Raw genomic sequence first — 15,241 nt, forward strand, 5'->3', positions numbered from 1 at the left:
TACTGTCACTTACTCTTCATAATGTAATGCTTTTCATTTGTTTCCACTAATCCCCTTAAGACCCTTAGTCTTGAAGCAGCTCTTTTATCAGTATCTCAGGATTCCCTGCCATCTGGCAGTGATTTTGGAAAATTCCCTGACGCAGTCACTGAACAAATAAGCTGATTGGCTGAAGTCTAATCTGGATGGCTTTTTCTGCATCCTACCCTTTCTGCAGCTAGGCATTACTGAATAGCAGAAATTATTTTTTTCAGTACTTTTTTGTGAATGGCACAATCACAGCCCCTGATTCTATGCAGGCAACCTGGAATCAGACTCCCACTCCTCCTAGGGGAGCATCTGACACCTCACTGGAGTGTGGGACCTTTGCCCGCTTCTGTTTCAGTATCTGAATTGCAGAATGACTGTGGCTTTAGACCCCATTTACCTACCTCTGTGGTTTTCTGCTCTGTTTCTGGTCAAAAAATGTGGTTATCTGGTTTTCAAGAACACAGTATTTTTTAAAGTGTTTATCGTTGTATTCAGAACCAAAAATATCATTTTAAAATAATGAGCTCATAATGCCAAAATAACCTGAAGCACTTTATAGTTTTAATAAGTACTGCTCTCAGCCACACATTTGACAATGTATGTGTATGATTTACATACATGACATATTTATGAAAAACATCATTCAGTAGATTGCATTACTTTTTCTAAGAGTTCATGCTAAATCTGATACTACCCTAAGATGAAGCTTTTTATTTTAATCCTCAACACAGTCTTAGATCAGGATTGGTCCTATAAATAGGTAGCAACTCATTTGGCCTTATTTGTAAGATCACAGATAGGACACTCTGTATCCCACTATTTATTTTATCTGCCATGATATATAAATTCCACCAGGGTAATTCCCCTGAATTTGATGACTTTTATTTTCCCCCGAGTCTCTATTAAATAACAATAAATTTGGGCGATGGAGGAAGAGAAGCTAATGCCTTTGCAACACTGACACCTAACAGAAAATAAGGCCCTTTGGTAATGTTATTAAGGTTAGGCCTCTGGAGGATGAGTCAAAAGTGCCAAAAAGGATATTGAGTGTTTCAAAGGAAGTGAGAGAGGGCCAAGAATAAACTTGATCTTCCTCATACTCTTATATAGTTAGAAACCATGCAACAATCATTTATAAAGCTCAGTTTATCTTACTGTAAACATTAGTGGAAAAACGAGTTACATACACCCTCTGTAATCACTGAATGGTGTCCATAAAAAAGGCAGACTTAATCATTCTTGAGTAAAGAAGGAAGTTAAAAATAAATTTTCAAACCTTATCATATTTACTTTACCAACAATCTTGATTACATGGCAACTTTGTTGCTATAATTTTATGCAGCAGATCATGGTAGATGTTCCTCCCAAAGTTTTTAGTACATTCTTCTAAAAAGTTTTCCTGAGAACTTTTAGTTTGACTTCTCAAGCTTCCTTGTTTTACCTTTTCTTAAATTATCTCCCTCCTCCCTTAGTGAAATGAGCCTTCCTTCAGCATAGGTAACTTATCCTTACTGCTTTTTTCATACCCAATTTTTTTTTTTTAATCTCTTTCAGCCAGTTGGGTCCTGAAGTAGCTGAAATGCGAAAAAGGCAGCAGTCCCAAAATGAAGGAACACCTGCTGTGTCTCAAGCGCCTGGAAACCAGAGGCCCAACAACACCTGTTGCTTTTGTTGGTGCTGTTGTTGCAGCTGCTCCTGGTATGTCATGTTACCTGTAGGATGCCACACCCAGGCTTGGCAGGCACTAGCGTGAACAGGCATGCCAAGTCTCAGAACTGTAGAAACTTCTCAACATGTCTTTTTTTGTTCTTTCTTTGCAAGTAGGACTTATTGAAGTCTATCATTGGTTTAATGCAAACACTTCCACAAAGAAAACATATAATATTTCCCCCAAATCTACATTTAAATTGATAATAAGGTAAAAAAAAAAAAAAAAAAAAGGTGTGTTTTATATCATGTTTTTCTCCATCTATGCTTCTTAAAGATTTGGGTGAAAATAAGATTTTAGTTACATAGGTATTTATCAATAAGCAATGTTCTCCAATGTTACAGTCAAGAACATTAAAATAACATCTAGTAACACTGCATGTAGTATTGAATGTGTGTGTGTGTGTGTGTGTGTTTTTAGTTCTCTGCCTCTACTTGATAGGGTGTTGAGCATTCAGCTGCATGACCAGATAACTGTAAGTCAGGGTAACAACCTCTGCCCAGAATTCCTGCCAATAAGGACAGAGAGAAAAGAGTCACTGACTCACAACCACCTATCTAAAAGGTCAGTGGCTGTGCTTGGAATGAAGTCCAACTCAGTTCATTGAAAAATCCTGAAATTAGAGCCAGAGAACCTACTTCCCATTGCAGTGTTATCACTGGCAGGCTCTGGGATATCATGCAAACTCATAATCTCTATGTTCTTTGATTTCCTCATTGGCAAAATGATGAAGAATTAGACAAGCTAATTCCCAAGGTGCCGTCTAATGCTAAATGCCCATGACCCAGGGAACTCAGAGAACCTGCTCGAGTTCCAGATTCATAAAGTGCCTAACATTTATGCAGGTGAGATTCTTCAAGGGGATGCTAGACTTTTTGAACCATATATTTTAGAGTCTTTTAAAATCCAGTTTACAAGTGGATCTTCTAGCCCAACAGTGGTCTTCTGGGTCTCCCCAGACGAATTCAGAACCTAAAGAAAGGCCCCTATGTTGGAGTCATCTCTCTGTGTATTATCTCTACAGTTTCCCAACGTATGTTGAGGTGGGTTTTTTTGTTGTTTCTTTTTTTGTTTTTTTAAATGGCAAAACATTGTATCACTGGGGCCAAAATAGAAGGTAAAGAGGGCTGTACTAGAGTGGTACCTTGGTGATGAACAAGCTCCATCCACTCTAGAAAACTCCAGTTCCAGAAAAACATCAGATATTGCAGTAATCTGGAAAGCTTAAGTAGTTTTTATAAATATCAATATTGCTTCCCAGATGATGATTCTTTGTTACAGAAAGTCATACTGTATTAGTCCATTTTTATACTGCTATAAAGAAGTACCCGAGACTGGGTAATTTATAAAGAAAAAGAGGTTTAATGGACTCACAGATCCACAGGGCTGGGGAGGCCTCACAATCATGGCAGAAGGTAAAGGAGGATCAAAGGCACATCTTACATGGTGGCAGGCAAGAGTGCGTGTGCAGGGGAACTGCCCTTTATGAAACCATCAGAACTCATGAGATTTATTCACTGTCATGAGGACAGCATGGGAAAAAACCATCCCCATGATTCAATTACCTCCCACCGCATCCTTCCCATGACAGATGGGATTGTGAGAGCTACAATTCAAATGGGATTTGGGTGGGGACGCAGCCAAATCACATCATATACATAATTAGTTTTATTTCATTCTTAAGCCTTAATAATTTAAGATAGAGGAAGCAGAGTTTGAGATGAAGTAAATATTTCAGTCATAGTTGTGTAATCTTTTTCTGTGTCATGCCTGAAGAGATTATCTAGCTCTGGTCTTAATCTGTGAAGTACCATGTAGTGACTTACTATAGTGGTTCTGAAGTCAGACTGCCGGACTTCAAATCTTATCCTCACCCATCTCTATCTGCATGACCTTCAGCAAGTTAGTTAAATGCCAGTAATAAAAATCCCTGCCTCATAAGGTCATTGTAAAATTAAATGAGATAAAATACATAGCAAGCCGAGAACTGTGTCTGATACATAGTAAGCATTTAATAAGAGTTAGCTCTCTGGGCTATGGAGCACTTCATATTGAAAAATAAAGATCACTTTAAAGAGGAACTGGCTTGAAATAATGCTTTAAAAAAAGATCAGTTTGTAGCTGTAACACAAAAATTACCTTGGAAAAGAAAGCTATTTTATTTTAAATTCTGTATAAAACATCACCAATATATTGTTACACAAGGTTGAGGAATAGACTTCTATTGCTCATTTGCACTATACCAGGTTCGTGTAATCAGTATATAATTTTCCTTAGCTGCCAAAACTTATTTCTGAATTGCTTTGAGATTAAAACACCAGAACAGATAGAATACTGAAGTTTCTTTGTGCTATATGTATTAGCTGCCATATATTTAGTGAGATTTGCTTTTATCAAGTTTTAAAGGACATATTAAATAACAGAACATTTAACATTAACACATGAGCATGAGATTATTGCAGTACACAGACAATGGGTGAAGAAAAAAACAACTTTTGGAAGCTGCATCAACTCTCTACACCTCTAGAGTGGATCCCCAAACATTGGGTACATTGGCTCCATGCTCTGTTAGCTCTAGACTAGCAATACCCTTGTCAGGAACTGCATTTGTTGTCAATGAACATTGGATGCCTAAGTCTAGGCCGTAAAATGTACAGTCTGTAAATTTATAAGTCCTTCTGTATATGATAAATGATAGATAATTTCTAATAATTATAAACCACTTGATTATTATGTATTTATTTATATTTGAGACAAAATCTGCTCTGTCATGTAGGCTTGATTGCAGTGGCACAATCACAGCTCACTGCAAGCTCCATCTCCTGGGCTCAAATGATCCTCCCTCCTCTGCCTCCCCAGTAGCTGGGACTACAGGTGCATGCACCACACTTGGCTAATTTTTTTTTTTTTTTTTTTTTTAAGTGGAGTCAGTGTCTTGCTATGTTGCTTGGGCTGGTCTTGAACTCCTGGGCTCAAGCAATCCTCATGCCTCAACCTCTCAAAGTGCTGAGATTTACAGGCATGAGCCACTGTGCCTGGCCACTTAATGTTTTTTAAAAGGATAAAAGTTAAAGTTCCTTGAACTATGGATTTTAATTATGACTATATTGTCTTACTACAAATGAAAATGTCCTTTACCCATATGTTTTTAAAGTACCATTATTTTTGTACTTCAGGTTTATAAAAGAAAATTATAAAGGCTTTTTGGAGTAAAAAGAAAAAGAAATAAATGTTCTTCAGATTTTCCAGGCTAGGTCAAAGGAGCAGAACAAAAAGAAACACTAAAAATGTAATTTAGGGACTAAAAAAAAAAGTTAGAAATCAAAATATGAAGTAACTGTCATTCGTCAATGGGAGCAGTTGTCATGTGGCTGAATTTACTTCCTTTTAAGGAAACAGAGTGGTAGGAAAAATTTCTATATCCAGTAATAAATACAAATACCTCACCCTAAGCTTCATGTTATGGGTTTTTTAACAATGTAACATTTTCCTCAAATTTGCACTTCTCATTCATATTTCATTGTCAGCTCTTCTCTCATTTTTAAATTGATTCCTGTCTTTATAACATTACCACCAGATTTTTGGAGGGGAGGATACAGAGAGTAAGTACATAACTGCTGAATTGTTCCCCAGTTTCTTTGAAAATTCTAAACTGTTTAGACAGCCTTCATAGTGACTGATCCATTCTCTATCTCTGTCATAGAGGCACTTTCTCCCCCACCACATCAGTCTCTCTCCTTATCTCCCTTTTCTCCTCATAGCCCTTGCAATTAAAGAAGAGAAAACAGGAGGATGAGGTTTAGAACCATTAACATCCTTAAATACGTAAGCAATGGATACCCAAATCCAGGGCGTAAAATGGACAATCTGTAAACATGTAAGACCTTCTATTCATGGGACTAAGCTAGGGTGAAGAGACCATTTTGTCAAGACCATTTGTCTACGCGTTCAAGGTTGACACTGGCAAGTGGAATGTCTTGTTTCTTCAGATAGTAACCTTCTTCCCTTTTCTTTATAAGAAAGAAATCTTTGAAAGATACTGAAGGCTCCTCTCAAACTGCCTTCAGTCAGGACAGTGTGAAGCAGTGAGGTTGTTCAGATGCTCACACGTGAGATAACACATGTAAAAATGCAGGGCAGACTAGAAACTGCTGTGTGCTTACAAAAAGGAGGGGCATCAAAAATGGCCATAGAGCTTTCAAAGTTTATTATGAGCTTAAAGCTCATTTTCAAATTGTCCTACGAACTCTCTTGCAACATCATTCAGTGGTTGCATTAAAATAACCCATGCTACTTTTTCACATAAAATCTTCAGGTACTAATTCCTCTTTTAATACTGGATGCTTCTGTGGGTGTCCCATCAAGCAAAACAGGGTTCCCTGTGTAAAAATTAGAACTCCAGAGACCTCAGCTACCATCTCTCCAAAATGTTTACGTTGCCCTCTGCTTGGCACATCATGGTGGTGAGTTGATGGCTGTGGAGAGGAGAATAATGAAATATCACTGGCCATAGCCCTGGCTCCAGCTTGCAGTTACCAAGAGAATGGTTCTGTCTTTAGCTACTTTATAAATTAGACTTAGGTATAAGCTTTCATTTGAAAAAACAACAACAACAACAGCAACAACAAACAATGTTTGGAAAATGTTGTATCTATTTTTACAGGTAAGGAAACTGATGGCTTGCTGATGTCAGTAGACCCATTAGGGATTGAAGTGGAACTGAGATGCAGGCCTCTGAATGTCTAGTCCGTTGTTTGGTTCATTTTAACGGGACACTTCCAAACTTTTCGTTTCCAGGTTTGATATGAGCCATTTCCAAATACGACTTTCCCAGTTGAATTCACAATCTCATGCACTCCTGGGTATTGCCCGTGAGATTTGGCCCACTGCACTGGACTCTTCTCAGGAGAGATTGGTCACAGACTGAATTTAGTAAATTAACTAGCCTTTGGAAAGCTAAAATTGTCTCTCTTTTGGATACATTGGTTCCCAGAGTTTCCAGACCATGGGATGGATCTCACTAAGTAAATGTTAAGTGCTTCATAAATATGCTTTGGACTGCCCCTCCCTCCATTTCTAACAAGTACCATGGCCTCTATAATTCAAAACAGTGCAAAACTAATGTCCTATTTTATCCTCTGATGCTGTCACACTTTAGCTCTCTGCCAAAGGAAATACTAAGGCGCATGCTTTAAAAGTCAAAGGATATTTTTTGAAAGGAAAAACAAAAAGCCATGCCTGCACCATGGTAAAGAAACCACACCCTGGAAATAAACTCCTCACACATGCAAGGTGAATCATTTCATCTGAGGCACCAGGGAATACATGGTCTCCTCTGTGCCTGTCACCCTCGGAGAGCTGATTCATCTCACATGGCAGAATATGTTAATCCTGCAGAGTAACTCACACTGCACAGGATTTCCAGAGTACTTGTAAACAGACCGTCCTACATAGCACTTACAAAGAAGCAATACAGAAGTCTCCAGTTTGGAAACTCCATCTGGCCATGGCATGGGTACATGTCCTCAGTGTTTTTATCAGTTATATCAACTTTACACAATCAAAAGATATCTATCAAAATGAACCCAAGTTTCTCAGGCCATATACACAAAACCAGAGTGGACAATAGGACTATAGACTGAATGAGAGTTGATGGTAGAAGGAGCCTCACTCTGGTGAAGAAATCCAGAGTCCCAAGAGGACAGGAGGAAGAAACTGTAGATAAAGAGGTGGCAGGTGCATTTGGTGACAGGGCTGTGCACGGTGAGATCTGCTGACCCCAGATACCCCAGTCAGCTTCAAGGTTCAGACCCAGACAAAAAATCCAAATTTCAACCAAAGCTGACTCACCCTACATGGCATTGTGGTGAGGACTATCTATGTCTGGATGGGCCAGGAGGTACCAGAGCTTCAGGGATGACGTTGGTCGTGGGCTGGTGCTGTTCATACCCTCTGCCCTAGAAAAGGCTGAACACATGAAAGGTCAGAGTTTGACTCACCAACCCACTGAACCATGTTTTATACGAGTGATACTCCTGTCTGCCTCATGTTTTTGTTTTTTAGGTTAATACCTTCAGTAAAAATTATAGTACGTAGAGCTTGTATTTGAATTCACAAAGCTCAATATTGGTCATTGCTGCCAGGCATTTTTGTAAACAGATAACTGAAGTTGCATGCATTAAAATAGCAAAAAATAGGCCAGGTACGGTGACTCATGCCTGTAATCCCAGCCCTTTGGGAGGCCGAGGTGGATGGCTCATGAGGTCAGGAGTTCGAGACCAGCCTGACAAACATGGTGAAATCCCGTCTCTACTAAAAATACAAACATTAGCTGGTATGGTGGCGTGTCCCTGTAATCCCAGCTACTCAGGAGGCTGAGGCAGGAGAATCGCTTGAACCTGGGAGGCTGAGGCTGCAGTGAGCCAAGATCGCGCCACTGCACTCCAGCCTGGGTTACAGAGAGAGACTCTGTCTCCAAAAAAATGAAAAATAAAAAATAAATAAATAAATTATATATATATATATGTATATGTATATAAATAAATTTTGGCTTACATTATTTGGCCAATATTAGTAGGCATTTAACATTTGTTGAATGGGTGATGGATTTGGATTTGCCATTTGAGCCTACTTTATGAAATATAAAAACTTGTGTCACAGAAATTCTTTTCAAAAATTACAGGCACATTCTCCCAAGTCACCAGATTTTTTTATGCACCATTTTTCTTCATACACGTGTGTGTGTGTGTGTGTGTGTGTGTGTTTTAAAGGTAGTAGTACTAATTAGTAGTACAGAGGGGCATGAATTTGGGGAGGGAGCACTAAATCTGTTTAGTATTTGTGGGATATAAAATCAAGAAGAACAAAATAGAAGACTAGGGAGATAGGCAGTGACAAATAATCAAATATCTTTTACACCTTATTAAGGAGTTTACACCTTTTTAGAGATGGGAAGCAATTGAAGAGTTTTAAGTAAGGAGGGGACAAAGTCCATTTTATATTTTAAGTATTCTCCTGAGGGAATGGAAAATGTTTGGAAGGAAAATACAAAAAGTAAGGGGGATGTTGAGACTTTTATAATAGCCTTGGTGAGACATGGTGAGGCCCAACATAAGGAGACAATAAAAGGGATGGAGAGAAGTGCATTTTCAAGAAAAAATTAGGATATACTGCCAAGAATTAGTGATAGACGAGAAAAAGAAGGATGACTCCATATTGCTTGCATGAGTAGCTGGGTTGCTGGTGATCCCATCAAATGAGAGGACACTGCAATAGGAAGTTATTTAGGCCAAGGATACAAAGACGAGTTCAACTTGCTCTGATTGAGGTATCCAAGAGTTAGTTGTATAAATGAATTTGAAGCTTGCAAGGCAAGCATGGATGAAACATGACAATCTGGGACTCATCAGTTGCAAGAGATTAGAATGATTGGCCCTGGTGAGTATTCCAGGGTGAAAAGCAGGGAGCTACAGACAGAAACCTCAGGACGCACCACATTTAAAGAACAATGGAGGAGTGAGAGAGTTGCAAACACAGAACGTGGAGAAGAGGTGATATGAAAAATGACATGCAAAATGCGGCAAGGGGGCCGGGCACAGTGGCCCACAACTATAATCCTAGCACTTTGGGAGGACATGGCAGGAGGAAAGCTTGAACCCAGGAGTTCGAGACCAGCCTAGGCAACATAGTGAGTCCCCATCTCTACAAAAAAATTTACAAATTAGCCGAGTGTGGTAGTACACACCTATAGTCCCAGCTACTCAGGAGAGTGATGTAAGAGGATGACTCGAGCCCAAGAGTTGAGGCTGCAGTGAGCCATGATCACATGACTGCACTCCAGCCTGAGTGAGACCCTGTCTCAGAGAAATAAAATAAAACACAGCAAGGGACTGTTACAGAAGCCAAATGAATTGAGAGTTTCACAAAGGGAAGTCTGAGGTTGCACATACACCAGGGAAGTCCAATACAATAAGAATCATAAAACATTTTGTGATTTGACCAACCAGGGGGGCTTCTTGGTGAACTTTGAGAGAACCAAGCTTCCCTGTAAGATGTGCAACAAGGAAGAACTTGGAGAAAGAAAAGCTCCTGACAGAGAAAATGAGTGAGCCCCCCTTTAAAGGCTCTGAGACCCCATATGCTCCTCCTTCAGGGTGAAGGTTTGCTTTGAGAGAAGTTGGAGTTTCCTTCCTGACTCATTCAAAGCAAATTATTCATTTTCCAAGGCAATGTGAAATTCAGCCATTCCAAATCCAAGTCAGCTTTATTAGCTACCCGGACAATATTTAAGAACTTCCTCCAGAAAATTCCAATCAATAATGCAAAAATGAGGTTGACTTCTTTGCTACCCTTATTTATAAAATTTCATAGTTGTGTTACACCTGATTAAATTAAGTATTAGCTCTACTTTTGCTTCTCCCATTAAAATTCTTCATTATTTCTTATGGGCCTAACCTATTGTCTTTCATGGTCTAGGTGTGGTAGACCTATTACAATCTGCCTGCTATTTTAGCACATGATTCAAGAATTACTTGTTCTGTTTTTGTCAGATAAGACAATCAAATTCACTTTTTGTGAAAATGAAATTGATTTTGTAATTCTGCTGCACTGGGTGCTATAAATTATAGCATGTATAAATGCTATAAAATCCATATCTTTGTTTTAGGTATTAATATATTATGTATTAATGTACATCTTTTTGCATGGGAACATCTGTTCCTAAGTGAAACACAAAGTTCTGTCACTGACACTTTGTGTATAAAGTGATATACTTTTTTTTTTTTTTTTGAGAGAGAGAGTCTTGCTTTGTCACCCAGGCTGGAGTGCAGTGGTGCAGTCTTGGCCCACTGCAACTTCTGCCTACCAGGTTCAAGCGATTCTCCTGCCTCAGCCTCCCGAGTAGCTGGGACTACAGGCACACACCACCACACCTGGCTAATTTTCTTTTTATTTTTAGTGGAGACAGGGTTTCACCATGTTGGCCAGGCTAGTCTCAAACTCCTGACCTCAGGATCTGCCTGCCTCAGCCTCCCAAATTGCTGGGATTACAGGTGTGAGCCACTGCTCCCAGCCAAAGCAATATAGATTATTTAAAAATACAGAGCCATTTAACTGCCAATTCCATAGTAATAGTGGAACAGTAACTTTAAGTGTTTCGTTCTAGAAGTAGTCTTGCCATATTTGACAATTACACACAAATTCTAATGGCATGTCTTCCTCAGAAAGCTGACTTTCAAGAGGCTGTATGGGATAAGGAAAGACTAATGGCACTGGAATTTTACAGACCTGGGTACATTCCAGTTTTATCACATGTAACTATGAAACCTTTGGCAAGTTACTTACTACCTCTGAGTCTGTTTCTTCCTCAGTAAAGTGAGATTACTAATGTACATAAATTCCTGCATAATCCTTTATTGATAGGTATTATTTCTGTCCCTTTACAAGTCTCAGGCCCAGAGGAATTTACCAGTCTGTGTAGGATGTGGCTATTGCAGGCTTGGCAATGCTCTGTTTGCATGTTGCCAGTTAAGGTAGCAGATGCTGTTTCTTCAGTCTGTATAACTTCGCCCTTTCTCCCCAACTCTGACATTAACCAGCACAGGTATAAGTCAGGACAGCCCTGGAGCATGCACTGCACAGCCACAGGGCTCCCAGAATGTTGTAACTTTTATGTAGCAGGGTTTTGTTTCTCTACAGATCAAGATTGTTGTCTTCCATGGTGTCTGTTCCCAAGGAAGCCCCACACATTCATCCCATACGCATTCACACACACACACACTAACTGGAAAATGCGAGGGAAACATGGATGGCTAGATGAATGAGCAATCCTGCCAGCTATCGGATATATTTCTGAATATTCACTAACAGGGTTTTAACTTTTTCACTCTCCTTTTTATGATAGGGACCCAGCCTTCTAAAGTCAGAAGCTTGAGCTCCAACTGAACTAATGCACTTGACTCAGACGATTGCATGCTATTTTAGTAAGAGTAACACTGTTATTGCTCCTAACTAAATAGAAGTCCATTTGGCCTTTTCACATCTAAGATATTTGCTTTCCCGCTAAGGCATTCACTTAGTTATAAATTATAGGTAAAATTACAGTGGGTTGAAGGAATAGCTTAAAATAGGATTTTAATCAATGTTAGAACCGAGGTGTAGAAGATTCTGATGATTGGCGTGTATTTTTTTATTTTTATTTTTATTTCATTTTATTTTATTTAGATGAACTCTCACTCTATAGCCCAAGCTGGAGTGCAGTGGTGCCATCTCGGCTCACTGCAACCTCCATCTCTGGGGCTCAAGCAATTCTCGTGCCTCAGTCTCCCAAGTAGCTGGGGCTACACGTACGCGCCACTGTGCCCAGCTAATTTTTTGTATTTTAGTAGAGACAGGGTTTTGCCATGTTGCCCAGGGTGGTCTCGAACTCCTGAGCTCAGGTGATCTGCCCACCTCGGCCTCCCAAAGTGCTGGGATTATAGGCATGAGCTGCCACGCCTGGCCTGGCATGTATTATGTATCTTTGTATTCAGACCTGTAATTCTCTTAATTTTAAGGAAAAATAGACTCTGTGCTAAATAAGAAGCTTTGGTCATCTAACCGAACATAAATGTAGAGCGTAGATTTCAATTTTCACCATGTAATTGCTTGTTAAATGAAGTTGGCATTCCAGATGAAATGAATGTGTCCATGAGCCGAAAACCCAGAGCTTGGGGTTTCAAATGAAAATTTAATATAGGCAAAAAGAGGGAATTTTTGATACCCATCTTTTTGAACGGATGCATATATAGAAAGAAACTGGCAACAGAGAGAGAGAGAGAGAGAGAGAGAGAGAGAGAGAGAGAATCAGAGAATGAAGAAATTTGTCTTCAGTTTCCATGGGTCGAAAGAAGAAATGAACGTTTACATACCACCCGAACCGGAATTGAAATAGAAATAGTGTGGAGAATCCATTCTCAGGATGGCTCTTCGAAAACATTTTAAATAAAAAATACTCCTACCTGTTGGTAGTTAAAACCCTTTTCTAATTTATTTGTTCTAATAATGTACGACCTAAGTTCCGTATTATCCCAGGATGAGACCGTGGAACGCAAAATGACTTCTTATTGGAAAGGATGATGACAATGATGATAACATTATGCCTACCTGTTTTTAAGACTAAAGTATTCCTAAATCAAATGACTTTTGGCTGGGGTCTATTCAGAATATTTTGTAAATATCAAAAATGAAAAATTATTGCAGTTATGCAAACGTCCCAAGATTAAGTTTATCCTCTTCAATTTCGATTATTACACTCACTGAAAAACTGAATGACTCCTTTTAGATTCCTTAGAAAGATATAATTATCAAAACTCCTTAAGTGAATGAATAGATTCTTTTTCCAAATAAGGATATTTACCCACAGAAATTTTTTTCAGTTTTTGCTTTCTTCTGACTTGGTTTAAATATTGTATTTATAAAGATAACACAGCCATCTAGTGGACAGATACTTGATAGCTGATTACTTTACTTGAGTTTAAGTTCATGAAACAAAAGCTTAAGCCAAATGAAATACTTGTTTCATGACACACGGCACATGATTACAAAATGCGGGGTGAGCCTTTAGAGGGGCCACATGGGGTATTTTTAGGCAAGTGTTTTATAACATTTCCAGACACAAATTTCTAACCACTGTCCCCATCCCCACACACCTCACTCAAAACCGTACTCTATTATAAAAATGTAGAAATGAAAGAGGTGAAGTTCAAATCATAGGTTTAACATTGAGTTTCTATGTGTCTGAAATGTTGTATGTTATGTGGTTACCAGCCCATCCTCTGGTGTCTTTTTGGCTTGGGGTTTTAGTTTTTTGGGGGAGTGGGTAGTCTTTTGTAAGCGAAACATCAGTTCTATTCTGCTTTCCTTGTTGCCCTCTCCCCAAGTTATCTTTGCTAATGAAAGAAAGTCATACTTCCTGGGACAGCCCCCCTCAGCCATAGCAACACCCTGTCTGCAGTCATTAGCGGTGTTACTTTTGTCCTTCCTCTTTCACTCTTTGCTGTCAAAACCTTCTATAACAACTCCTTTTTGTTCATCTCAAACTCCAGGGAATTGAGAAGTTACTCTTCATCAAATTCTACTGCAAACTCGGGCGTCTGGGCAACAGCTCCTATGGAGTGATAGCTGTGGGTATGACGCCTTAGAGAGGGCATTTATACTCAATGCACTGGATTGTACTAGGAGGTTTATTTTTCCAAACCTTAAAGAAAAATCATTTGTATAAACAATTGCAATACCACAATTAACTCTTCTATGTAAAGAGAAATGGCATTGCAGAGTGAAAATGAGCCTGAGACAGGAAGTCAGAAGATGTGAGTCCCAATCCTAGTTCTAATAAATTTGAGTTGTGGGTCCTGTGTAAGTCAACCCCGATAACTGTTTCCTTGTAAATGAAACAAGAATAACTAATAACAACTCCCCTGTTTACCTTCAAGGACCGTTGTGAGGAGGAAGTGACAAGGTAATGTATGAGGTTTTGTAATAATGGCAAAGGAAAAGTCTCTATTTACTCAGGTGGAAATAAAAAGCTCTTTGGTAAATTTGGAATCGGAATTTTAATGTGCAGCCAACTTGCCCTTCCATTCAACTACGCATCTGTAATAATATGTGCCTTTTTGTCACAAGCTTTTATTTTTTGTTTTACATCCTTATGAAGTAGGTCGTTGCCATTACTCCCATTATGAATGGTGAAAGCAAAGCATGGAAAGCTTACACCATCCTAAAGGAGGTGTATTCTACATTTGGAGTCCACCTCATCGTTTTCTTGGATAACACATACTTTGCTGCCTGTTTTAATCTCCTGGTCCAGCCCTGCAACATCTGATATGTCCATTCTGGTCTACATTTGTATCGTGCCCCTGCATGCTTTTATCCCCGCTCTGAATGAGATCGCCTTTGTCCAGGTCTCCATCTGGCAAACAACTGCCCATTTTCAACCCAATTTAATCATTACCCCTTCTGTGAAGCCTTTCTCAATTCTCTTATGCAAAAGCACAGGTACCATCAAGGGTGTCTAAGAAACCCCATATGCACAATTCTATCTGAGTTCTTAAATGCCATGTGATGTTTATTTACCAGTCTGAGCTCCTCAGTAGCAGAGCCTTTGTCTTTTTCATCTTGTATGGCCAACCCAGGGAACGTTGCGTGAGCCAGTATTTCTTACACATTGGTAAAGTATTGCTAACTCCTGTAGTATTTACTGTGCTATCTTGAATGCTAAAATGAAATATTTAAAGAATAATCTACCAACTCATTTTCAGAGCGTGAAGGATGTTGATTTCATGTTTGCACCGGGAACTTTGAGGTAGAAGCTGTTAAATAAAAAGAAAAGATTGATATCACAATGTGAGACTATTTCAATATTGAATAGACTGCTTTTACCGGAGACAGTAGTTCTCTCTTGGAGCCTTGATGTCACTCTGTATGGAATTTAGACATCTTATTGATTCTTCAGTTTAATTTTTCTGT

The 15,241-nt window shown here is 39.1% G+C and overlaps 1 protein-coding gene across 1 annotated transcript in view; it reads left to right on the top strand.

Moving 5' to 3' along the window:
- The window catches only part of RGS17 (regulator of G protein signaling 17), a 120,025-nt gene that overhangs the window by 84,205 nt on the left and 20,579 nt on the right, over nucleotides 1-15,241 (top strand). The window contains exon 2 of the mRNA XM_003898023.3: nucleotides 1,585-1,728. Coding sequence (XP_003898072.1) covers nucleotides 1,610-1,728 — 119 coding nt within the window. The 5' untranslated portion in view covers nucleotides 1,585-1,609. The remainder of the gene's footprint in view (nucleotides 1-1,584; nucleotides 1,729-15,241) is intronic.

Source organism: Papio anubis, chromosome 6, assembly GCF_008728515.1.
Source record: "Papio anubis isolate 15944 chromosome 6, Panubis1.0, whole genome shotgun sequence".
Classification (NCBI taxonomy): Eukaryota; Metazoa; Chordata; class Mammalia; order Primates; family Cercopithecidae; genus Papio; species Papio anubis.